The following is a 25,496-nucleotide window of genomic DNA, read 5'->3' on the forward strand; positions in this document are numbered from 1 at the left end:
TGTGGTGAAACGTTATGTAGGCAACAGTGCAAAATGAAAATATAAGGCGGTAACAGGAAATACGAGGTCTGTCAATAAAGTATAGGTCCTTTTTATTTTTTTCAAAAACTATATGGATTTCATTCATATGTTTTTACGTCAGACATGCTTGAACCCTCGTGCGCATGTGTGAGTTTTTCCACGCCTGTCGGTGACGTCATTCGCCTGTGAGCACTCCTTGTGGGAGGAGTCGTCCAGCCCCTCGTCGGAATTCCTTTGTCTGAGAAGTTGCTGAGAGACTGGCGCTTTGTTTGATCAAAATTTTTTCTAAACCTGTGAGACACATCGAAGTGGACACGGTTCGAAAAATTAAGCTGGTTTTCAGTGAAAATTTTAACGGCTGATGAGAGATTTTGAGGTGATACTGTCGCTTTAAGGACTTCCCACGGTGCGAGACGTCGCGCAGCGCTCTCAGGCGCCGTGTCTCACAGGTTTAGAAAAAATTTTGATCAAACAAAGCGCCAGTCTCTCAGCAACTTCTCAGACAAAGGAATTCCGACGAGGGGCTGGACGACTCCTCCCACAAGGAGTGCTCACAGGCGAATGACGTCACCGACAGGCGTGGAAAAACTCACGCATGCGCACGAGGGTTCAAGCATGTCTGACGTAAAAACATATGAATGAAATCCATATAGTTTTTGAAAAAAATAAAAAGGACCTATACTTTATTGACAGCCCTCGTAGACACAACATCTAAAACTGACAGAAACAACACCCTGTAGTGTGTCAGCATTTTAAGAATGACTTACTTCCTGAAACCTGAGACCTGACCTCACTAAAGACCTGGATGACGATAGGGAAGTGTGGGCAAAGCTGCTTAGTTTGCTGCCATCACCGCTTGGATCAGCATCAGAAAATGAATGGAAGCTGGCAATCACATGGGTGTTAATACATTTCATACCTGAGAAGATCCAAGTGGATCTGGCTCTGACTGAAATCCTCTAACAGGTTTGGTGATCCAGTTGCTATTGGGGTCAACCACCTGGGTCAAGTCTAACTAATTCAGAAGTGCTTCTAGGACTGCGCGCTAAATGAATTTAGGCAAGTCAGGTTCTGAGGATTATTTTTGTGCAAATGTGAAGTTCTCACCTCCTCGTCCATGTTGCTGTTCTCTTGTATGACTCTGATCCAGGACAGCATGTCCTCTCTGTCCTCGGCCTGGAACAGGTACTCGCAGTCGGACGTGGTCAGCCGCAGTACGTTCTTCCGCTTTGTGTCACTGTAGGAGATGTCGATCAGACATGCCTTGATGCTGATTGGCAGAGGTTCATCGATTGTCTGACAGTTAGCATTAGTCTGCCCGTCCTTTTTGTCCTTATACAGGCAGAGGTAGTGGCCTCGTAAGACAGCGTACATCTGCTTCCATGGACGCATTCCCCCTCCAACACGCTGCAAAAACAGGAAGTGAAAAAAATTAGTTTAACAAAGAAAAATTCAAATCGCCACATTGAGGTCACAAGTTTAGCCCCCAAATAACAGAGGGAACTACACATCAAACTGCCAAAATAAGTGTAGGACAGTGTCCAGATGAGACAAACAGCAGACGTGTGCCGTGTGTCAGCGAGTGGAAACAGGACTCACCTTACTTTTGTCTGTGCTGAGCTGCTTAAACTGCAGCAAACCCTCCTTGGTGGCATCACAGAAGATATCAGAAGAAGAATCTCTCCTGGACCCAGAATCTTCTGATGATCTGTCCACCGCCTAATAAAACATCAATATGTTTATGGTCTGGTTTTCTACTCAATTCAAACTGTTCAGTTCAAGAGAAGCAAAGATTCTGAGGAGTAGCACTCGGCTGGGAGACCGTTTAGGAGGACCGGGGACATCACGTACAAAGCGTTGTCAGAGGACCTTGCAAATAGTGCGAGGATTTGTCTGTGATCAGAGAAGCTGTTGTCAGAGCATCTTGTTAAATTCTCCAACAGGTGGATTGCAAAGGTCAGATTTCTGCCTCAGTGCTCATAATTCTCCATGTTGCATATGGGCAAAAATCAACTCAGAATGCATAGAGTGGTCAACATCCAGGATGTTTTTGCGATTAGCCGAACGTCCGGTTGCGTTCATGCAGTGAACGCTTTCGCTTTGTAGCACCTGACAACTAGGTGGTTAATGTGACCCGAGAAAGAAAAATTTGGGGTCCCCTGCTGGAACTATTGCCCCCGTGACCCAGTTCCAGATAAGCGGTTGAAGATGAGTGAGTGATGAGTGAATGGGTTTTTTTTTTAAGATTCAAGTCATAGACAGAATTTTCTTTGGGGTCATTAGAATTTTATTCCTGAGCATTTAGATAAGGGATTCATAACGATATTGCCGATATGATCAAGATTCATGCTGTCGGGAAACAATTTATAATTTCAACCCCTGAGGGGGAGAAATTCAAATGGATCAGACACTATGACCAACATTTGGTAGATTTCAAAGTGACTTACAAGAAATCTTATAGATGTTAACGTAAGATGGGTAATCTCAAAACATCACACATGCCCACATGCGCATCTTCCTGTAGTTAGTCTGCATGATGGCAATGAAGGAAAAGACAATATCACTATGGAATGTACCCTTCCCCAAATTTGTGCCTTGAAACAATCCTGTCTCGGAGGTCTACAGACAATTCCTTTGAATTCATGCTTGGTTTGTGCTCTGACATGCACTGACAACTGTGGAACCTTATATGCAGACAGGTGTGTGCCTTTCCAAATCATGTCCAATCAACTGAACTTATCCCAGGTGGACTCCAGTTAAACTGTAGAAACATCTCAAGGATGATCAGTGGAAACAGGATGCACGTGAACTCAATTTTGTGCTTCATGGTAAAGGCTGTGAATACTTATGTACGTGGATGTCTTAGGTTTTTTTAATTCTTCTTATTATTTTTAATAAATCTAAAAAAAAAAAAAAAAAAACCTTTTCACATTGTCATTATGGGGTATTGTGTGTAGAATTTTGGGAGGGGGGGAATTACAGCCATTTTGGAATAAGGATATAGCATAACAAATTGTGGAATAAGTGAAATGCTATGAATACTTTCCAGATGCACTGTATGTCCTCTTCATTAAAATGAGCAGTAATTTTGCAACATGTCACAAAAATAAACAGACATTTTGGTAGAAATAAAATTTTCTCAGTTTTGTGAAATTTGAAAGTTTTAATAACTGCTGGTTAGACAAATTAAAGAATCAAGAAACACGAATGTGATGATGACTACATGATGTTTCGTGACCATCATGCCAAACTTATAGAACTTGAAAGTCTCGAAGGGAACAATGAATCTGTCCACATACGAAGTCACGTGAAGTCCGATCATCGTCAGACAGCAGCACCGTGTTTGTTGTTTGCTACTTCAGGAGAGTATTGCAGGTCATGTATTTATTACCAACTTTGTCCAAATTCAATCCAATCGCAAAAATTAATGAACACTGTGTGCTTGCTTTCTCATCACTGTGCAGTACTATGCTACACTCAACAAAAATATAAACGGAACACTTTTGGTTTTGCTCCCATTTTGTATGAGATGAACTCAAAGATCGAAAACCTTTTCCACATACACAATATCACCATTTCCCTCAAATATTGTTCACAAACCAGTCTAAATCTGTGATAGTGAGCACTTCTCCTTTGCTGAGATAATCCATCCCACCTCACAGGTGTGCCATATCAAGATGCTGATTAGACACCATGATTAGTGCACAGGTGTGCCTTAGACTGTCCACAATAAAACGCCACTCTGAAAGGTGCAGTTTTATCACACAGCACAATGCCACAGATGTCGCAAGATTTGAGGGAGCGTGCAATTGGCATGCTGACAGCAGGAATGTCAACCAGAGCTGTTGCTCGTGTATTGAATGTTCATTTCTCTACCATAAGCCGTCTCCAAAGGCGTTTCAGAGAATTTGGCAGTACATCCAACCAGCCTCACAACCGCAGACCACGTGTAACCACACCAGCCGAGGACCTCCACATCCAGCATGTTCACCTCCAAGATCGTCTGAGACCAGCCACTCGGACAGCTGCTGAAACAATCGGTTTGCATAACCAAAGAATTTCTGCACAAACTGTCAGAAACCGTCTCAGGGACGCTCATCTGCATGCTCGTTGTCCTCATCGGGGTCTCGACCTGACTCCAGTTCGTCATCGTAACCGACTTGAGTGGGCAAATGCTCACATTCACTGGCATGTGGCACGTTGGAGAGGTGTTCTCTTCACGGATGAATCCTGGTTCACACTGTCCAGGGCAGATGGCAGACAGTGTGTGTGGTGTCGTGTGGGTGAGCGGTTTTCTGATGTCAATGTTGTGGATTGAGTGGCCCACGGTGGCGGTGGGGTTATGGTATGGGCAGGCGTCTGTTATGGACGAAGAACACAGGTGCATTTTATTGATGGCATTTTGAATGCACAGAGATACCGTGACGAGATCCTGAGGCCCATTGTTGTGCCAACATCCAAGAACATCACCTCATGTTGCAGCAGGATAATGCACGGCCCCATGTTGCAAGGATCTGTACACAATTCTTGGAAGCTGAAAATGTCCCAGTTCTTGCATGGCCGGCATACTCACCGGACATGTCACCCATTGAGCATGTTTGGGATGCTCTGGACCAGTGTATACGACAGCATGTACCAGTTCCTGCCAATATCCAGCAACTTCACACAGCCATTGAAGAGGAGTGGACCAACATTCCACAGGCCACAATTGACAACCTGATCAACTCTATGCGAAGGAGATGTGTTGCACTGCATGAGGCAAATGGTGGTCACACCAGATACTGACTGGTATCCCCCCCAATAAAACAAAACTGCACCTTTCAGAGTGGCCTTTTATTGTGGACAGTCTAAGGCACACCTGTGCACTAATCATGGTGTCTAATCAGCATCTTGATATGGCACACCTGTGAGGTGGGATGGATTATCTCAGCAAAGGAGAAGTGCTCACTATCACAGATTTAGACTGGTTTGTGAACAATATTTGAGGGAAATGGTGATATTGTGTATGTGGAAAAAGTTTTAGATCTTTGAGTTCATCTCATACAAAATGGGAGCAAAACCAAAAGTGTTGCGTTTATATTTTTGTTGAGTGTATGTTGGTTTCTAGGGAACTACTGTATATTCAGGAGTATAAGATGAAGTTTTTTCTGTATTATGAGCTCTTTAAATTTGGGATTTTTGTACATTCTATTATTGGCATTTATTATCAGAGTTTATTTTGTTTGATGCTTTCATTCTTGGGAAAGCCCTCTATAAATAAGTATTATAATTATTACTGATCACACGTGAGATTTTTTTTTGGGGGGGATGGGGGTTTAAGTCCCACTAGAGTATAAGTCGAAAGACCTCCCAAACTATTAAAAAACACAGCTTTTACTCCAGAAAATATGGTATACGAGGTCTGATAGAAAAGTATCGGTCCTTTTTCTTTTTTGCAAAAACCTGATGGATTTGAATCACATGTGCTTGCATGAGCAAACCTTGAACCTTCGTGCCCATGTGTGAATTTTTTCACGCCTGTCGATTGCGTCATTTGCTGGCAAGCAGCCTTTGTGTGAGGTCGTGTGTAGTGCTCTCGTCTGATTTTCATTGCAAGGAAAAAGAAGGAACGACTGAAGCAGCGTTACTGCATCAAATTTTGCTACCAACTGGGCGACAGCCAGGTGGAAACCATTCGGAAGATTCAGACGGCTTTCGGTGACGATCCTATGGGCATCACACAGATTAAGGAGCGGTACAACTGGTTTAAAGATGTCCGCACAACGGTGGAGAGCGAGCCGCGCTCCGGTCGGCCATCAACATGCTGAAATGACCAGATCATTTCCAAAGTGAACGCTGTGGTGATGCGGGACCGTTGTGTGACTATCCGAGAAATTGCAGAAGAGGTGGACTTCAACACTTTTTCAGCACATTCCATTGTGAAGATCTGGCCATGAAAAGAGTTGCAGTGAAATTCGTGCCGCTGCTGGTGGAACAAAAGCACCTTCGTGTTGAAGCCTCACAGGATATGCTGTGACATGTCCACCTCTTCCACAATTTCTCGGATAGTCACACGACTGAAAAGTCACCGAAAGCCCGTGAATCATCTGAATGGTTTTCACCTGGCTGTCGCCCAGTTTCTGGCAAAATTTGATGCAGTAATGCTGCTCCACTCATTCCGTATTTTTCCTTGCAATGAAAATCCGAGGAGAGCGCTGCACACGTCCTCACACAAAGTCTGCTTGCCAGCAAATGATGCAATCGACAGGCATGAAAAAATTCACGCATGCGCACGAAGGTTCAAGGTTGGCTCATGCAAGCACACGTGATTCAAATCCAACAGGTTTTTGAAAAAAAAAAAAAAAAAGGTCTGATACTTTTCTAACAGACCTTGTATGTGATATGGAGAATTAACACATAAAAAGTACTGATGAATCAGACATGTCGCAAGGGAGCATAGCTACCACTTAGCTAACACACGCAGGGGATTCATTAAAATGCTCACCTTTCGAAGACCTTTCAGACCAGGTATCATTGACCTCCTAAATGAAAACAAATGCATCAAATTTCTCACAATAAAAAGGTAAAAAAACAAAAACCTTCATTCAACATTACAACAAATGAACAGCATCAAGTAACAAATTATACATACATATATATGTTTATGCTAATACCGGCTGGAACAAGTGTGACAGGAAGTTCTGTAAGGTGTTCTCAATGTCACACGCTCACTCAACAATTATGTTTTATTGCAAAAAGAGACTAATTATGTACCTGACGCAAAGTTTAGCAGTTATCCCCAATCAGCACACTGCCCTTTTAATGATAACTAGCATGTTGCCCGTGGGAATCCACTAGATTGTTTAGTGTTTATAAAATAGGTAGCTGACATTTTTCAAGGGTGGTAATAAATTATGCAAAGTTTCTATAATGAGTTGGAATGACGTGTGAGTCCAGAACATTTTTAGAACCTTACACCTCAACAGTTTTTATAAGAAAAGTTCAACCCTTTTATTTCCTGCTAATTACATGTTTTTAATGTAATTTACTGTCTTAATGTATTTATAAATTGTTTAGGTTCTTGTTATCATACACACACTATTGTTATTATTAGTATTATCAATGTTTTTATTTCATTATTACTTCTATTTTGCCATTTGATTTTTCAAATGACCACAGTGGAAACAAGTGTTTTCACTTTATTGTCTCATCCATGTATTTTGAATGTATTGACAATTATATTATGTTTACATTGAACTAAATAAAATCACACACTCATGCACGCATACACGTACACAGACACCACTTCAATATATAGAAGGTGTACCGCCCCCTGCTGGAATAGTGTGTGAATACAGAATGTAATTATCTACAATCATTGTTCAGTGTTTTTAGCTAATATCCATAGTTTCTCCAAAAATATTAGTCCTATCAACATTTTGTTTTGGCGCCTGTCATCCTTGACCAACGCAAATCGTCATTTTGTGATGACATCAGGAAATGTAAATTAATCTATGGTTCATGATACCGTCACAAAAATGTGGTGCTTTTCGTGATGTATCATGAATTCATTTTGTGACAGGAGCACAAATTGCGGGTGTGACGCTGGGGGTCTGGGGTGGGGTGGGGTAGGGGAACCCACAAACAGAGACGGTGGCGGAAGACATCAAATAACTACACTTCCCACTTATGGTAACAGCAACATGACACTTAGCTAAATTGACTAAACCAACTGAACTACAAAAACACAATAAATCAATAACACTAAAAACACAGTAAAACTATCATGAACTACAATAACATTTCAAACCCCACAGCCCCACACTCCCATGGTGCATTGTAGCACAACATCCATTGCTCACTGTTGTTAGATAATATCCCTAATTTCTCCAAAAATATTAGTCCAATCAAATTTCCATTTTCGTAGCGTTCATCCTTGACCCAAAATACATAAGCAAACCAAATGGCAAATGACAGCTCTCCCGAGTTTGTCCAAGATCAAAGCCAAACACACGCACTCATACATGCACACAGAGGCCACTTGGCTATTATAATAAAGAAGATGTCACTGGTACAACTTACCCTCGTCCTTCTTCTCTGTAGTTATCCAGGCCTTCATCATACGATATGGATCTTTCGGTTTTTGTACCGCAATCCGACTCAATAATTGTGAGACGGAGAGAATCTAATAAGACAGGGCCACGTAATTAATTGTAACTGTTCATCACTTGTAAAATCAAAAGCAGGGATTCTCGTCAGTTTGATTTGCTGCCTTAATATAAAAGTACCTTGGTCATGTGACAGCTGGCGTCGAAGGAGAGGGGAAGAGGTGGGGCTGGATGCGATGGTGGCGATGATGGGGGTCCCGCATATCACAGCAGAGGCGAGAATGTGAGTGCTGTCATGATCGATACTAGGACTGGACGGTTCATCTAAGAACAGAAGCAGCGTGTTTCATTTACAAGGCCGAGTATTAAGAGTAAAAAACTAATGGGATGAGACCTTCAGAAGCTACAGTACACCAGAATTCAAGTCTCAAAAAGAAACCTAATCTTTGCTATCTCAGTCTGAATAAACACTTTAGCAGACAGTGATAAGTACACACTGGGCTCAGTTGATGCAGACAGAAATGCATTCAGGCGTTTCTATACTGATAAGGCAGCACACTCACCTTCCCTTAAAATACACATTCCCGGAAAACCAGATAATACACCAGAGAAGACTGAGTCATAATCATTGAGACACAATAAGAGCATGGTGTCAAATCCTAAAAACAAATTAGGAAAGACGCCCAGTGCACCAACACCTCTGAGTAATATCAGAACCTTTGGATTCAAGCAGACAGTCGACACTTCGAGATATTAAAGTATAATTTCAGAAGCTTTGGTCAATTTGTTTGTTCTCAACTCAAACATAATAGGTGCATGATGGTCAACCCTAAAACTGCCCTTAAAGGGACTGTTTCAGCAAAGGTCAAAGACAGTGGGGTTGAGCCAAAGGTCAAACTGTACATCCCAGACGTGTTCTCAGAACTTGGCGTACACATGAGGAATTGCCCAGAGGCTAAACCAAGTTTGCCAAAGGTCAACCAATGGGGTCAAGGTCATTCAGTCAAAGGTCAAAATTTAAGTTTCCCATTCCAATTTCTTCCAAACTTGGGGTACATATGGAGGTGAGTTCCAGAACTGCCCAGCAATGTTTCTGTAAAGGCTCTCAGTTGTCCAGGTGGTTTCCATAGTAGAGAAGCTTGAATCTTCGACTGGACTGGGTCGCTTGACGCGGGGACATTTCGCTTCAAATCGCAGAAGCTTCCTCAGCTAAAATTCTTTCTCTGGTAGACTGATTTCTGTCTAGACTCTTGTAGAGAAGAATAACATAAGCCACAAAAGCTGGAGTTTTAAACCTAACCAGACCCCTACTACTGAGAGGCAGACTGCTATTGACTAGTGACTAAACACTTGCTTTAATTAGCACCTATTGTGCTCCAGTTAGCACCCTCCTAATGACAGGGCAGCTGTCCCTCCTAAGGATGGAACTGACGCCTCTCCTGACGAGTCTCCTGACGAGTCTCCTGACGATGTGAATGACTCATTACCATGAACACAAGACTGAAACTGCTTTGACCTGAGTACCACATTGTAAACAGGGGACAAAGCGTGTCTCAGACCCCCTCCCCGGTTAAGGCTGGGTTTCAAGTGTTTCACATACAAAGCTTTCTTCACTCCTCTCTCAAACCATTTCTTTTCTCTGGCTAAGATTTTAACTTCCTTGTCCTCAAATGTGTGATGAGTGTCTTTAAGGTGGAGATGAACTGCAGACTGAGGTCCACCCTTTCTGCGGTGCTGGTATAGTCTTTTGTGTAACAGCTGCTTAGTCTCACCTATGTAGTGTTCGTTACAGTTTTCCTGACATCTGATAAATACACTACATTGCTCTGTTTGTAATTAGGGATTCTATCTTTAGGGTGAACTAATTTCTGTCTCAAGGTGTTAACAGGTTTAAAGTAAACTGGGATTTTGTGCTGTCTGAAGATCCTCTGTAGTTTTTCCCTACTCCTGCTAAATAAGGGAGAGACACTCTTCTTCTTGTCTCCGTCTCCTGGCTGTCTGGTCTCTTTGTTCTTTAGGACTTCTGCACTTTATCCAGGGACCATCGTGGGTACCCACATACTGTGAGGGCTTTCCAGACAAGTTGTTGTTCTTTAGCCCTTCCCTCTGTAGTTGTGGGCATCCGTAGTGTGTGACAACTCTGTGTTGAAGAGTCCTGATCACCCCAAGCTTGTGTTCAAGGGGGTGGTTCGAGTCAAAGAGCAGATATTGGTCAGTGTGAGTGGGTTTTCTGTAAACCCTTGTCTGGAGCTGCCTGTTCTCTCCAATTGTAACATCACAGTCCAAGAAGGATAAATGGTTGTTTCTGGCATCCTCACGTGTCAACTTGATATTGGAGTCCACCGAGACAGAAGTCAGAGTACCAGAGCAAGAATTTTAGCTGAGGAAGCTTCTGCGATTTGAAGCGAAACGTCCTCGTTTCAAGCAACCCAGTCCAGTCGAAGATTCAAGCTTCCCTATTATACCAACTGCCCAGCAAGATCAAATTTTCCAAAAGGCAATCACTGAGGCCAATGTCGTCTGTTTGTTGACCCACTCCTCCAGGTGGTCTCTACCAAACTTGGTATGTCAGTGAAGGCTGACTCCGAAATTGCCTTTAAAGAAGTCATTTTGGAAAAGGTCAAGGGATTTGATGTTCAACCCTATTTGGACCAGAGGTGGCATACACTTAGGTTGACTCTAGAACTTCCCTTCTAGAACAAGGTCAGCCAGGGCAAAAGTTACAGTCATTAGGGTCAAATGTCAGACTGCTGTAGCCCTTATCGCCTTCATTATCCATGGGTTCTTTTTCTCAGTTATGGGAAATCAAATCAGCATTGGAGACATTCTGCTTGGTCACATGGTCTGCATAATTAGACTGCATGAATAAAAAAACGGGGTATGAACTGTCCAGTGTACACAGCAAGACAAAAAATAATTAGTAACCAAATGTTTGTTTTGTGAGACAAATCTAATTTCTGCTCGAAAAATTCTTTCCAATTATAAATGATGATACTGTAAGGTCAGGACAGATAATGTAGTCATTGAACTACAACCACTCTCATAGTGAAATCTCACTCATTTACTTTGATTTCTGCACAGCCAAGCAGATTCTTCTTTCATTTCACTATCTTTGTTTAGTCACTAGGTTAATGCCAGACACACCTGGATTCTGTTTTTATACACTTACCACGTCACTGAATGCTTCCTGGATATTGACACTGGTACAGTAAATATTAACAGCTTTTCACATTATTTATTATTCACCTATTATTAGTAACCTTCGAGCTCACACTTTTCATACCATGTATAGAGGGTTTTCATGTGACGTATCGGTCACATCATTTTGTGTCCCGCGGCCATTCTGAATTACAACGCGGTGGGCGCTGTGATACGCTACATGCATTTGGCGAACAATTGCAGAAGCTTCAACGTCGATGTGAAGAAGCCTCACGGCACTGTGGCGCAGAGAGAGCTCCGTCGCTACCAGAAATTTACTGTTTATTATAATATTATTATATATTACAATTTCTGCAATAAAATTATATAAGAATACATAAAAATACCGCTGAGGATAACAAAGAACGCTTCCAATACGGATGCTTATCTACATTGTGGTCCTCGAGCACTGAGCTGCTGATTCGCAAGCTGCCCTTCCAGCGCCTGGTGAGAGAGATCGCTCAGGACTTCAAGATGACCTCCATTTTCAGAGCGCCGCTGTGATGCTCTGCAGGAGGCCGGCAAGGCTGACCTGGTCGGCAGCTTCCTAGTTTACAATATCGCAGTGTGACACTGTCGGCCAGTTCGTTACATCACCACTAAATTCACTATCTGGTACAAGATACGGATCCACTGAACCAACTGCTGCACATCTATCACAATAAATAGCTTTATCTCAAGGATTTAAAGCATTATAATAACCATACATTCTCTCCATTTTTCTATCACGCGCCAGCCTCCTTGTAATCCAGAATGGAGACGGCACCTGTCCTGCAGCAAATCGGTCACATGACTGAAAACCCTCTATAATCTCTGCTGATAATAAACCTCTTGTAACTTGTAAAACATCAAGTACATTTCTGGGAAAAACAGCAGCAAACACTGATAACCGATGTATGCATGTTCAGTATGGACTCTGTAGAACGACCGACTGCATTGCAGACGCTCTGTTATTTGAAACATGATTGAAGCAGCCTGCTGCAGAGATACTTTTTATTTCTCTATTATGTCAAAGTCCATTATGATGGAGATGTTTTCCGGTTTCTGTTGCTTTGAGGGATGTGTGAGATATTTGAGACAGCAGGTGGCTGTGCGAGGGTACGAAAATGCTCTTTGTTACCTTCCTCATGACAAAATATGATTCAAGTACGATGTGTTGCCTGCAGTAAAGTGTCACACCAAATCACACACCTGACGCAAAGTGTCATCTTCACTTCATCACTTTACACCTCAGGATATTTTTAATGAGCTGTTTGCCTTTTAAAACAGTTACACAATGTGTGACGTGCTGTGGTTATAACTTAATTAACGTCCATTTACTAGCAAGACCTTCATGGCACGGGAAACATGACAAAATGACACATTCTGCAAGGGTTTCTTTTTGCATTAAATCAACAAGGTCATTCTCAGGTCTTTTTATGGAGAGTTGACATTAGTATTAAATATATACAGTATTCTTATACATATTAGATTTGTTTATATCGATGACACAGCTCTGACAAATGAAAGACATCATAATCATAGGGTTGATGCACAGCTTGTGCACACAGATATATGTGTTTATATTAGGAACTAATGAATGCTGAGGGACCACGCATATGGTAAGTATTTTTGAACGTAACATGGTGTTGTGAGCATGCCAAAGCAAGCGGTGGCGATATAACCCTGATGCTGTGTTTACATGTAGGCTGGAAGTGGCAGGGAAAAGCCAGAAAATAGGCGGGTTTCCATAACCCTCCAAACTGTGCAAAGTGACGCAGCGAAATAAAAATATGCTGAATGGAAACACGCGTATTGCGGGAAGAAAGAAAACCTTCTCACATATCGCAATAGTTTTTACGCTGGCATATGGTATTTCTTCAGGTGATTCAAAAAGGACATATTTTGAAAAATGGCAATGAAAACAATTTTACTGCTATTACAGGTCACATGACGCACAGAAAGAGTCACATGACACTCTAAAATACACAATCTAAAATACACGATGCGGTACCTGTTGACAGAGTAGGAGAAGGGGACATTGTTAAACACTGTAAGAGATGATAATATGGCAATACGGGATTTTAGCAAGAGTTACTGTTCCGTCGCTATGACTAGTCTGTCTGTTTTTACTAGTATGTTATTGACAAGACTCTTTTAAGAAAGTTGTTTAAGAATTTTTATGTCACAAAGTTTAATCAATGACCCTAACAATTTTATGTATTATAGACCTATAACCCTTAATTTGCTAATTTTGTATCTTCACTTTTCTTTCTCCCTCCAGAGGACCACAATCGACATTGACTACTGGATTTACAGTTCTTGTGAGAGCCTCGCTAGAAGGACAGTTATCGAGAGAACACAGCAGCCACATTCCATCACTTCATGAAAATGCTGTCATTTCACTATTCTGCTTTGTTGGCATTTGGAAAATATCGCTAAACTTTTGCACAAATCTGTAAAACCCAGCTAGAGAGTGATGATTTATTTAAGTGCAGAGAGTTACCACGTTTTAATCAGGTAAAGGTGAGTAATTTGTGTGATATTACCGAGAGAATTTACATCTAGAACTGCACAAAACGTTAGCTAATTACGCTAATCAACAGAGGTGGAAAATACTTGGTTTCAGTTAGTAAAAGTCCAACCACATATTTGTTCCATCCTTCCACTAACCCAGCTGACTCTTATTAGTTTGACTCTTCAGGCAGGTAGATGAGCTAATCAGTGAAATCACCTGATTTAGGTACACAGGTAGAAGCATTGTATGGCTGGACTTTTACTCAGTGAAGCTGGACTTTTCCACCTCTGCTGAACAACAAGACCTTTTGATCAAATTTTTATCTACAACGGTAGTGAAAAGATGATAACCATGTTTTTGGCAAATGTTCTATTTGACCTTGACCTTTGACTAACCTGTTCCAAAAGTTAATCATCCAGATACTGTAACGCATCAAGTTTGATAAAAATACATCAAGCTGCATCTTATTTTGCTCACCTTCCAGTGCCTCAACTGTAAGGTGGTTTACAGAGTTCCATGAAATTTTTTGTGAAGTGGAGTCACATTTATGTTCCAAATACTGTCAATAGTACTCTGGAGAAATGGTACTCAGACTACCTTCTACTGATGTTGTGCAATATGTGACAGATAGCAGAGGTGGGACAAAGTCACCAGCAAGTCACTCTCAAGTCATGAATCGGCAAGTCACAAGTCTCAAGTCAAGTCTCAAGTCATAATGACCACCAATTGTTTGCAAGATGACTTGAGACTTGGGATTTGAGACTTGCTGATTCATGACTTGAGAATGACTTGACAGTGGCTTCGTCCCACCTCTGACAGATTAAAAAAGACCTTTCAAAACCAGTACAGCAGAACCAGATACTTCTTTAAAACCTCCTCCCTGCAGGTTTTATTGCATTATTCAAACTCATGACATGGAAGTTAAAAAAAACCCCTCATCCAGAGGCATATAACGTGTGATACATGTTTTCACAAGTTGAGCAGGATCTCCATGACTAGCAAAACAATTTCAAAGTGCAGAATCTGTGGAGTTTCCCTTCAAAATAGGAAAAACGTTTTAAGGCTTTTATCTCCCTGCCTGCTGTCTAAATGTAGTAAAATCACTAGCAGAAGTCCATATGCCACCAGTTCACCTACCACCAACGTAAATGGAACAACACCAAAGCCAATATTCTCCACTACAGGACTTTGTAAACAACTAGGAATCATTTGAGGTGAAGTATTGTGCAGCCTTTAATTTATTTATTATTAAATCAAATTTCATCCCACACTTAATGTGAAGGGTTGTTCTACTGCTGCAGTCTGCAGGAACCGTGAATGAACTAAGGATCACAATTTAAAAACCTTGTTCATCTTGGAACACATTTAAAGTAAGTCCTATATAGACCCTGACCCCATTGGTCCCGGTGCTTATCTCCGTATTGCGTAGCATCAAGCAGATGAGAGTCTATAACTCCACCTGGACAGGACACCAGTCTGACGCAGGTTACTTCCCCAGCCAAGGCCGGTAACCTTTCACAGCTGGGTCAACTGAGACAAAGCAGATGAACTGTCTTGGAACTCCTTTGAGACTGGACATAATTAAAAAAACTCCTAATTGTTGCTCGTCATAAATGATCATAGGCGTATGGATGACTTTGGAAATCCCGCTTGGTGAGGGATAATAACATCTTATTGATGAATAAAATAAAGCAGCATGTAAGTATTTTGGGGCTGCTGCATTTCCAACAAAGGGATGAGGCAAGTTTGGATGTTTGAGGTCCAGTCATGCTTTCCTACACCAACGTACGTCTAAATCAGTTTTACATTTGGAACCTCTGTATCTGCTGTGTTCACTAAAACAGAAAGCCAAAACATGAATAAAGGAACTGGTAAAACAGGTTAGCAAAGTCTTACCGATGAAAGGGATGGAATCCAGAGAGGCATTTATGTTGTTAGAACCAGACTTTTGCCGCATGTCACCCAGCTTTATGCGGTTTATCTCCCTGGAGCTGTCACCTGACACCCAGCTCATGCCTCTTTCCGCAGAGACCGTTTTCAACACTGGTTGGGTTTTAGTCTCCACACCTTCATCATCATTCACAGCTAAGATGTAGGATGGAGGGCGGATGGGAAGATGTCCAGAGTTTTTATCCCTCCTTAACACAACTACTGTTGCATCAGGTCCTTCTACACCCTCTGCAAGACCCCCGTTGGTGTTTATGGGAGCACTGGTAGGACTGCAGTTTTCTCTGATTGTTTGCCTTTGAGGGACATCTCCATTAGTGATGGTAGACACAGAAATAGAGATAGATCCACTTTGTAGTTGTCGCTGAATGGAGGGTTTAGTGGACGTACCAGAGCAAGAAGAGGACCGTGCTGCCAGTCCAGTTTCTAACCTGCTCTCCATTTTCAGACTGTCGGCCCTGCCTCTGAGCTGCAGGTGCATGGGAGAGGGGTAACCTAAATGGTTTCCCATGATGGCAGGCCTTTGGTCTTTAAGAGGATCTGTGGTTTTAATGGTGGATAAAGCAGGTGACAGGCTTGAGATGGAGTTTTTGACAGGCAGTCGTGAGGGTCTCATAATGACACTGTCTGCCCTGGATGTTAGTGGAGAATCTGCCGTAGCTTTATTAAACACAGGAGCAGCTGAAGGAGAATTAGATGAACTGAATCCTGTAGCTTCTTCACCCTGTTCAGTAAGGGTTCTGCTTAGATGAGGTAAAGTTCTCACGCTTGCTCCCTGCCTGCTGGCTTTAGCTTCCTCTCCTTGATTCACCAGCAGCCTGTCCTCCAGCTCTGGCCGACTACCTACTGCTCTGACACTAGAAACAAGACCCCCTGATTCACCAGCCTGCCGGCCCAAGTAGTCACAAGACCGTGCCCGAGGTTTGATGACTGCAGGGATGGAATAAGGCAGTGCATCTTGGGAGACACTCCGTGGCCAGTTACTGGTTGATACCGTCCTCTCCGTTCCACCACCAAGCCTCTCCTGGGAGACGCTGCGCAATGGCTTTATTGCTGAACTGCCTTGACCTCCTGTATCTGCCCCACGGTCATTGGATGCACTCCTTCTCCTGACCTGGGAACCCAGTACCCCTCTCTGTGTGGTACTTGGAGGAGGTTGTGTCCGTTGCTGTGAGTAGGCAGAGCTGGAATTGGCAGCAGCACGTAAGCTGTCTAAGCGCTCCTGAATGGTACGACAGCCATAACTGTGAAGTCTCTTGGCATCAATATAGTCCTTATAGGTGGTATAGTTTTGCCAGTCAATATTCTGGTGTGGAGAAGTGGAGGGGGCTGTGGGAGGGGGTGAGTAGTGGTTGGTGTTGGGTGTGATAGTTGTAGAGAATGTGTCAGGTGAGGCAGTAGTCAGTGGGTCACGTAAGGGTGTGGACGACGTGTCAGGATAAATGGGAGCAAGCCTAGAATTTGAGGAAGGGGTGCAGACTGGGGTTTCCTTAGGATCAGAAGGGACATACTGCAACTGTGCAACCCCAGGTACTGAAGATATAAGGGCTCTAGGTCGAGCTGAGTCTGGTGAAGGACCGTACCGGTTTTCCTCAGTCCTATGGCTGGGTCCAGCCCTAGCCAGCCGAGATCCCCTGTCAACTGGGTCAGACAATGTGGGTGCTGTCCTCACATTCTCTATACAAACACATGTTAATGCTTGAGTCTTTGACGCCTGTTGGGGAGGAGGAGATGGTGGAACGGGGATTTCAACACGGTAGCTTTTGTCCTTGGCACTTTCTCGTCTTCCTGGTCCCTGAGCTAGTCCTCCAGGGGTCTCGCTGACTGTGGACAGTTCTGATGGCTGGGCCATGCCCACAGTCTTCACTTCTATGCGAGGGTAGCATATCGGAGGAGGCTCAGGGATATTCTGGGCATTTCCACTGTACGCCTCATTTCCCTTGAGGTATGCATCCTGGGAATATGCCTGCAAGAGATTTTTGCGACAAGTCACTCTGACACCTGAGGTTGAGGCGCTATCACATTATAACAGAGATAAATATCACAAATAAATATCACAATCGGGTAGGGACAAGCTACATTAGCAAGATCTTGTATCGACTAATGCTGTAGCAACCTTCCTCAAAGAGTGATCTGAGGACTGCTGGTAGTCTGTGAGTGGTGCCTAGTGGTCTGTGAGTATATTGGTAAAATATCACATTTTAAAATTAATATACGAGGTCTATTAGAAAAGTATCCGACCTTATTTTTTCAAAAACCATATGGATTTGAATCACGTGTGATTACATCAGACATGCTTGAACCCTCGTGGGCATGCGAGAGTTTTTTCACGCCTGTCGGTTACGTCATTCGCCTGTGGGCAGTCTTTGAGTGAGGAGTCGTCCACCCGCTCGTCGATTTTTTTCATTGTTTAGGAATGGCTCAGAGACTGTTGCTTTGTTTGATAAAAATTTTTTCAAAACTGTAAGGCACAACTGAGTGGACACCATTCAATAAATTCAGCTGGTTTTCGGTAAAAATTTTAACGGCTGATGAGAGATTTTGGTCTGGTAGTGTCGCTTTAAGGACGGTCCATGGCGCCTGACGGCGATCTGCACTTCGAGGCGGCAGCGTCTCGCCGTTTCAAGTTGAAAACTTCCACATTTCAGGCTCTGTTGACGCAGTAAGTCGTCAGAGAACAGAGAACTTTCAGAAGAAGTCGGCATGAGGAGTTTATTCGGACATTCCATTGTTAACGGTCATTTTGTAATGAAAGAACGTGCGGGCAGAGTCGCATGTCAGGCTGGACCCGACCGCGGGGGGTCGCGGCAGGAAAAACACCTCCGTTGGAAATCTTAACGGGCAAGTTGGAACATGCCCAAGCTGTTAAACAATTTCTCAGTTACTCACTTGTTGAAAGCCATTAAAAGCCGCCTGAATTCTACAAATGGTTTTCAACACGGAGGTGTTTTTCCTGTCGCGGCGCACACAGATTTGGCGAGTCGTCACGGAAACGACTCGGCGAATTTGCGTGTACGTCTTTCATTAAAAAAATGTCCTTAAACAGTGGAATGTCCGCATAAATTCCTCATGCCGGCCTCTTCTGAATCTTCTCTGTTCTCTCACGATGTCCTGGGTGAATTAAGCCTTAAATTAGGATCGTTTCAGCTCGAAACAGGCCGACGATGGCGCCTGGAAGCGCTGCAGGACGTCCCGCTCCGTGGGAAGTCCTTACACCGACAGAAACACCCCATAATCTCTCATCAGCCGTTAAACTTTTCACAGAAAACCAGCTTAATTTCTCGAATAGTGTCCACTCGGATATTCCTCACAGGTCCAGAAAAAATTTTGATAAAGCAACGCGCGCCGTCTCGAGCAGCGTGTGAAACAAAGGAATTCAGCCGAGAGGGCGGGACCACATCTCACTCAAGGCCTGCCCACAGGGAAATGACGTCACCGACACGCGTGAAAAAACTCACGCATGCGCACGAGGGTTCAAGCATGATTGGTGTAATCGCATGTCATTCAAATCCATATAGTTAAAAAAAAAAATAAAAGGGTCGGTTTATTATCTAAGAGACCTCGTATTCCTCCCTTTAAGATGGTAACAAAAACACACACGTCATTAATAGGCTGCAATTTGTAATATACAGGTGTTGCAGTATCTCAGAAAATTAGAATATTGTGAAAAGGTTCAATATTGAAGATACCTAATTTGGGGTTTTCATTAGATGTCAGTTATAATCATCAAAATTAGATCAGAAATAAACACTTGGAATATATCAGTCTCTGTGTAATAAATGAATATACGTAATACACAAGTTTCACTTTTTGAATGGAAATACTGAAATAAATCAACTTTTTCATGATATTCTAAGTATATGACCAGCACCTGTAGTGTTGGAGTGGTATTGTTTTTGGCTATTTGAGGATTTGTCATCAAACCAGTTGCTATAAACATAGAGCTCCAATACCTCAAGAAAAGTGCTTATGCCTCTACCAACTCCAGAATACTGATGTCATTTGGGTTTCCCACTGCCATCTTTTTTTTTCAGTTAATGCTTGAACTCCAGAACTTTAACTTTACTGCCAGATTTGACGTGACTTCTGATATACCTCACTTTTACATTACGACAAAGAAGTGACAGCAGTGCATTTATTGAGATTACAACACTGCATTCTTCAAAGAATGCTAACAGACAGATGGTGAACCGGATGCAGCCTGTCTCCATCAATAAATAGCACTCCAGTATAATATACATGAACACAAAGTCCTGGATCATCAGTGTCACCTACCAAATCTAATCGTTTAACTTATGATTATTTCTTACAGCTAACAAATTCTAGTTATTGCAGAATGTGAAGTGAACCCTAACCTTGCATCTTCAAATTAGAAAGAAAGTGTCACAATATCCAGGTAGACTCAGCAAACAGATCGCCTGAATTTGGACAGTTAAAAAAAAAAATCATCCTAAATTACAAAGTCATGGCTAACTGCAGGGAAGTCATGCAGTCAGTACTTACAGGTAAGAAAGATGTTGTTAGGTTTTTGCTATTTGAAATTATTCGTTCTAACTCTATAATTAATCACCTGCTGTTGGACTAAAGGTTAAATTTAATTAACTCATTCTGGATCACCTACTAATTTCAAACTGTCCTCTGTTTTTAAAATAACAAATTAACACGAGTGACCAGGTATAAAATCCCTCAACCGCATATCACCATTTCAGTTTTTGTACTTTTTCTACCAGTTTTCTGACACGCTGTAAAGTCCAGAAAAGCTGATGTGCAACAGCACGAAGAAAAGGGACAGTCAGAGAAGAGAACATGCAGAGAAAGAATCCAGGAAGGTGGAAAGTAAAGCCACCAGGACTGAGGACTATGCTGACAAGAGTCTTTACCCACCTTGGGCCCTGGAGAGTGTGCTCTGACACACGACGAGTAGAATTTTAACGAGCAACGCCTCTGCCTTCTGTTGGCAATCGGTGCCACTTCTGTCAGCATGGCTTCGCTACTCGACTATCACTCAACTAAACTGGGTTCCTTCGTTAAAGTCACGTCTGTGCTCAGGCAAGAGAGCTGGCATGCTGAAGACGTTTCATTTCCTCGTCCTTACGGAGCAAAAGCTCTTGAGGTAACGACGGGGAAAGACAAAGTGTGGTAGACTTTAATCAATAGCATTCTACGGTGTCAGGTTACGACAGCAGAGGGAGTTACTCTGGGAGCGCACAAGGCAAACAGCTAAATGATTACCTGAAGATAAAAATTAATTAAAATTGTCAGAGGCTGTGCTTTCACTCTAGATGTCCACCACCATATAAATAAACAGCGCCTACGCTGATCCACAAAGGAACGGGGCTGGATTTGGAGTTTTAAGGCTCTGTCAACTTGTACATGTGCAAATAATCCTGATGGTGTGTTGCAATACTGCTAAAAGCGCCATGGTTTAACTGATTTGAAGGTGGTTTTGTAGTTTCCCTTTCTTACCAGAGCAGTGATGTCCCTGGAAAACTGTAGTCCACAGGTTAGGAAAGAGCAGCAGGAAGGGAGAAAAGGAACAAAGAAAAAAGTGAGGTTAAGAAATGAAAGTGTACGTCGCCACGGATGGAGGCGAGACAGGTGATGTACATCAGCAAATGCTTCACGCTTCAAATGTACCCCACTGCGGGATAAGAACCGAGGAGAACTTTGCCAGTGTTGCTGACAGTGCCTGTCCTCCCTCAGAACTCCGTCGTGTCTCGCTTGTCCTCATTATCTCGGTCCTGATCTCCAGCTGCTGTCAGAGAGCGACGGGAAGGAATCCCTGCACGTTGGCAGCGTCCTGCCTCTCTGCACAGTCAGCATTTCTTTGTTGAATGTCAGCCTCACCTGCTCGCAGTCGTACCTCCCCTCTTTCTCTCCGCTTTTTCTGGCATTTCGATCTCCCTGCTGGCATCTGTTAGCCAACGCTCCACTAGTCTGTCCGCTCCCATGAAGGGCGCTGAGAGGAGTCAGCTGACTGCAGCTGCGCTCCCTCTGGTCGTGAGTGTGCTCGATGTCACACGCAGACGTTTGTGTTTGTGTGTTTACCGCATGCCTCCATTCAGCCTCCGCTGAACAGGATTCATCTCGCTGCGTTTTATTTCTGTGGCAATAAGCGCATGTTGGTGAGTCTTCAAGCACTGAAATAGTCCAATGTGTTATTTGTCTGAAGGCAACAAAAAATGTCAGAAGCCTCACGCTTAACAATTATTTTGATTGCACTAAATCGTTTTGTTTTTTTAGGAAGGCATGAATGACATTCAACAAGACAGCCATCCTGAAGTTACAAAAATCCACTGTATGCTCCAAGTAGCAATGACGTCGTGCTCACTAAAGACTGTAGTCGTTGGTTTGTTAGTGGTACAAGACATCTGAGGAAATACGGACAGGAAGGTGGAATGTTTTTAATGCTGCGTTTACACATAACGACGGCAAGTCACGAATGCCACGAAGTATACATTCTTGGCCGCTGATCACAAATGTGATGATTTGCAGCAGAGGCGTCAAGGTGTCCTCAGGAACTGCTGCAACCTGTTACCACACATTACGATTAATTGCATGTGTTGTTGGTGAATTATCAGGAACCATTACGCACAGTCAAGAATAATGTTTGCTATTGCACCTAACAGCACATCGTTTCATTCTGTCATTTTGTGAATGAGGTGAATTGTTTTCATACACACCCCCATATTCATTCTACCATCAGTTGCTGAACAATTCAGATCGCTCCAGTTTGCTCCTCAAAATCCACAGCAGAAGAACTTTGTGACTGCATGCTTAGTTGGGCTCTGTGCCATGGAGTGGCGCAGAGAGGAGGAGGAGACGGAGAGAGCCAGATGTGTGGCTCCATGTGGCTCTCGTCTCGCTCGTTTTCCCAAACATCAGGCAGCAACAGCAGGTGGAACATCTACAGGAGCGCGCTGATGAGCACTGGAACGAGACTTTTAGCTGACTTGGCATCACTGTCCTTCTTCAGCATACTGCAGCAATGACACTAAATGTGTTGCAGTAGGGTTTAATTGTGCGCACATCAGAGAAGAACGCTGTCACGCTCTATTAAGGATCACCACTAATCACGATGGATCAACAGGCTCAGTTGCGACCTCCACGACAAAATGAGGGTGGTGCGTGACATTCGTGGAAGAATTTTTTGACAGCCAAAAACATGCTCCAAGAAAATCACCAACATCATGCACCAACACGCACTATTAAGAAACCTATTCAGATGCATTAAGTCATATTAAGAATGTCAAGAATGTGCCAAGAATGACGCAAATATGACATTCGTAAAGCGTTTTGCCTATGTGTGAACACAGCATAACATAATGTTATTTTAAATCAACCCTGCACCAGTTTATAATTTTAAATTCCACATCGCCGCAGAAGCTCCTGGTTCAAAACCCACCCCTGCCTCATTTCTCCATGTAATGTGGCATTGTGTCTGGAAGGGCAGCCGGTGTAAAATTTGTGTCAAATCAACATGCAGATCCAAACTGGCTCTAATGCGGCAACCTCGAGTGAAAATAAGGGAGCAGCTGAATGAATTTACTTTTTACTAATAAAAAGAGAGTAAAATTAAATGAAAATACTGAATTGATGAATTGAGTTATTCTTTTAGAAAAACTAATACATGCAAGTAGCACTTACTTAAGAATTCCCCTTGTAAAATTTACTTGGATTTTCTGAGTGAAATTCCAAGTACGGGAGCAGATCATGGCCTTTCTAGTCTATGCTTGTGGCTCTGCACTGTGCTGCAATTCAGGGGTGCCCCAGAAGCACCTCTCCACCCCACGGACAACAGGTGTCAAGTCTACTTTTCACAGAATCGGATGAAACACATGTCAATTTGCACAGAGTATATCGAGCCAGAAAGGAAATCAAATCAGCACACAAATTGCACATCGAATCCCATGTTGTTGTTCTTGTCCTTTCGGCTGCTCCTGTTTTATTTGGGGTCGCCACAGCGGATAAAGCCAAATCCGAAATGGTATTTGGAACAAGTTTTCCGCCTGATGCCCTTCCTGAAGCAACTCCAGTTTTACCTGGAGAATCACACACAGCCACCAGTATTCTGAAGAGGCCTCCCAATAACCAGGTCCTACGCTGCTTAGTTTCTGAGATCTGATGGGATCACGCTTACACGGAGCAGACCGGCTGCACACATTGAATGCCATCATTTTTCAAAATAAAACACTCCGTGTAGACTACAGATCGTATTTCACTTAATTACACACAAATAAAATAACTACATTGTAATAACACCCATTGTAGAGGCACAAAAATCTAAGAAAAATTACCAAATCAACAAGTAAAAATTTGAGTCTTCCTATCGTGTTTCTTGTTTGTAAGTTTTATGTATGTTTTATTATTCTTGTGAAGGTTCTGCTGTATAAAGCGTGTTATATTAGTTGCCATTTTTATACTGTCAAACACTCTGTGACTGTTAAGTACTACATCAATAAGTATTACTGTACTTTTACATAAATAAATGTCCTGCTTCTGAATCGTTGGGTGGCTGCAGTACTGCTGGTGAGATCTGATGGAACAAAACTGGCGGAGGTGTGAAGTGCTGCAGCCACACCAGGTGGGATCAAGGGGTTATAAGTTAGCACTGGGTAGTGTGTTTAGGGCAAATGTGGGACACAGTAAATAGATGCAACAGAAATTTCATGTTACCAGCAAAATATAGTGTAAATATGGAAAAGAAAAGAGCACAACAGCTACATGAAGCGCTCACAATGCTTTTGCATGTGCACCACATACAATTCACACACATATTAAATCATGTGCATATTGCGGGGTTAACTCATTCCTACATTCTAATTCAGGGGTGGGTAATTAATTTTTACAAGGGGCCGCATAGGGAACCTGAATTATGTCCGAGGGCCACACCATTGATAACTCAGCTGTCTCCCATTACAAATTTTACAAAAAATTACCTATTTAATAGCTTTTATAGGTAATTTTTATTATTGTAATAATATGTGAATATTTAAATATACCTAAATAAAACTCTAATGATTTGCAACACACAAGCTTGACATTTTTAATATATGTAATAATAATCACAGACCTCATGAGGGCCGGACAGAGACACACAAAGGGCCGCATGTGGCACCCGGGCTGCAATTTGCCCAGGTCTGTTCTAATTCATTCATGCACGTGATATAAATGATAGAATTTTGACACTGCATCACTCAAAGTGCTTATCAAACTCTCCGTTCTCAATGAAAGGCACTTTCTGTTTGCTTGTTTGTTTTTGCTTAAATTGAGACTTGGATGATTCTTCACTTGTAATAGTGAAGGCAGATGGGGCACTGACTATAACCTGGCTGCTACAGGAGTCCAAATAATTGCATCAGAGTGCTAACAACAACATTGCTCATTTTTAAAGTTCAGAAAAAAATGCAGTTAGGAGTCTGCTTGGTGCTCTATTTTTAGGTTTCTACTGATAGCCATGTGTTTCCATTAATAACATTTTTTCTCTTGTATGTCTGATACAACTGTCAAAGGTGAGCAAGAGCTTTTACAGGCATGGCAGCCCACAACGTATTAATGTCCTTCAGCTTACTTTAGATAAAAAAAGACACACAGCACATCAGGCACTGGTTTATGAATCAAGCGAATGGCAGCCAGAAAAGAAAAGTAAAGAAGAACTCTTGAGCTGGCAAGTCAAACTGAAATTCATTTTGACACCATGTTTTCCTCAAAGAGCACCAACACCTAACTGCTTTTCTAGAAACCTT

At 42.6% G+C, this 25,496-nt stretch overlaps 1 protein-coding gene across 5 annotated transcripts in view; it reads right to left on the reverse strand.

The window, feature by feature from the left end:
- The window catches only part of LOC117506635 (rho GTPase-activating protein 21-A-like), a 185,620-nt gene that overhangs the window by 23,165 nt on the left and 136,959 nt on the right, over positions 1-25,496 (reverse strand). For 3 of the 5 annotated variants that reach the window (XM_034166195.1, XM_034166185.1, XM_034166162.1), the window contains 7 exons: positions 21,217-21,240; positions 15,700-17,716; positions 8,289-8,432; positions 8,083-8,185; positions 6,506-6,542; positions 1,621-1,740; positions 1,129-1,428 (listed from right to left, as the gene is read on the reverse strand). In XM_034166195.1, the coding sequence (XP_034022086.1) occupies positions 1,129-1,428; positions 1,621-1,740; positions 6,506-6,542; positions 8,083-8,185; positions 8,289-8,432; positions 15,700-17,716; positions 21,217-21,240 (2,745 nt within the window). The remainder of the gene's footprint in view (positions 1-1,128; positions 1,429-1,620; positions 1,741-6,505; positions 6,543-8,082; positions 8,186-8,288; positions 8,433-15,699; positions 17,717-21,216; positions 21,241-25,496) is intronic. The other 2 variants (XM_034166177.1, XM_034166170.1) reach the window with 2 other exon arrangements.

Source organism: Thalassophryne amazonica, chromosome 1 (assembly GCF_902500255.1).
Source record: "Thalassophryne amazonica chromosome 1, fThaAma1.1, whole genome shotgun sequence".
Lineage (NCBI taxonomy): Eukaryota > Metazoa > Chordata > Actinopteri > Batrachoidiformes > Batrachoididae > Thalassophryne > Thalassophryne amazonica.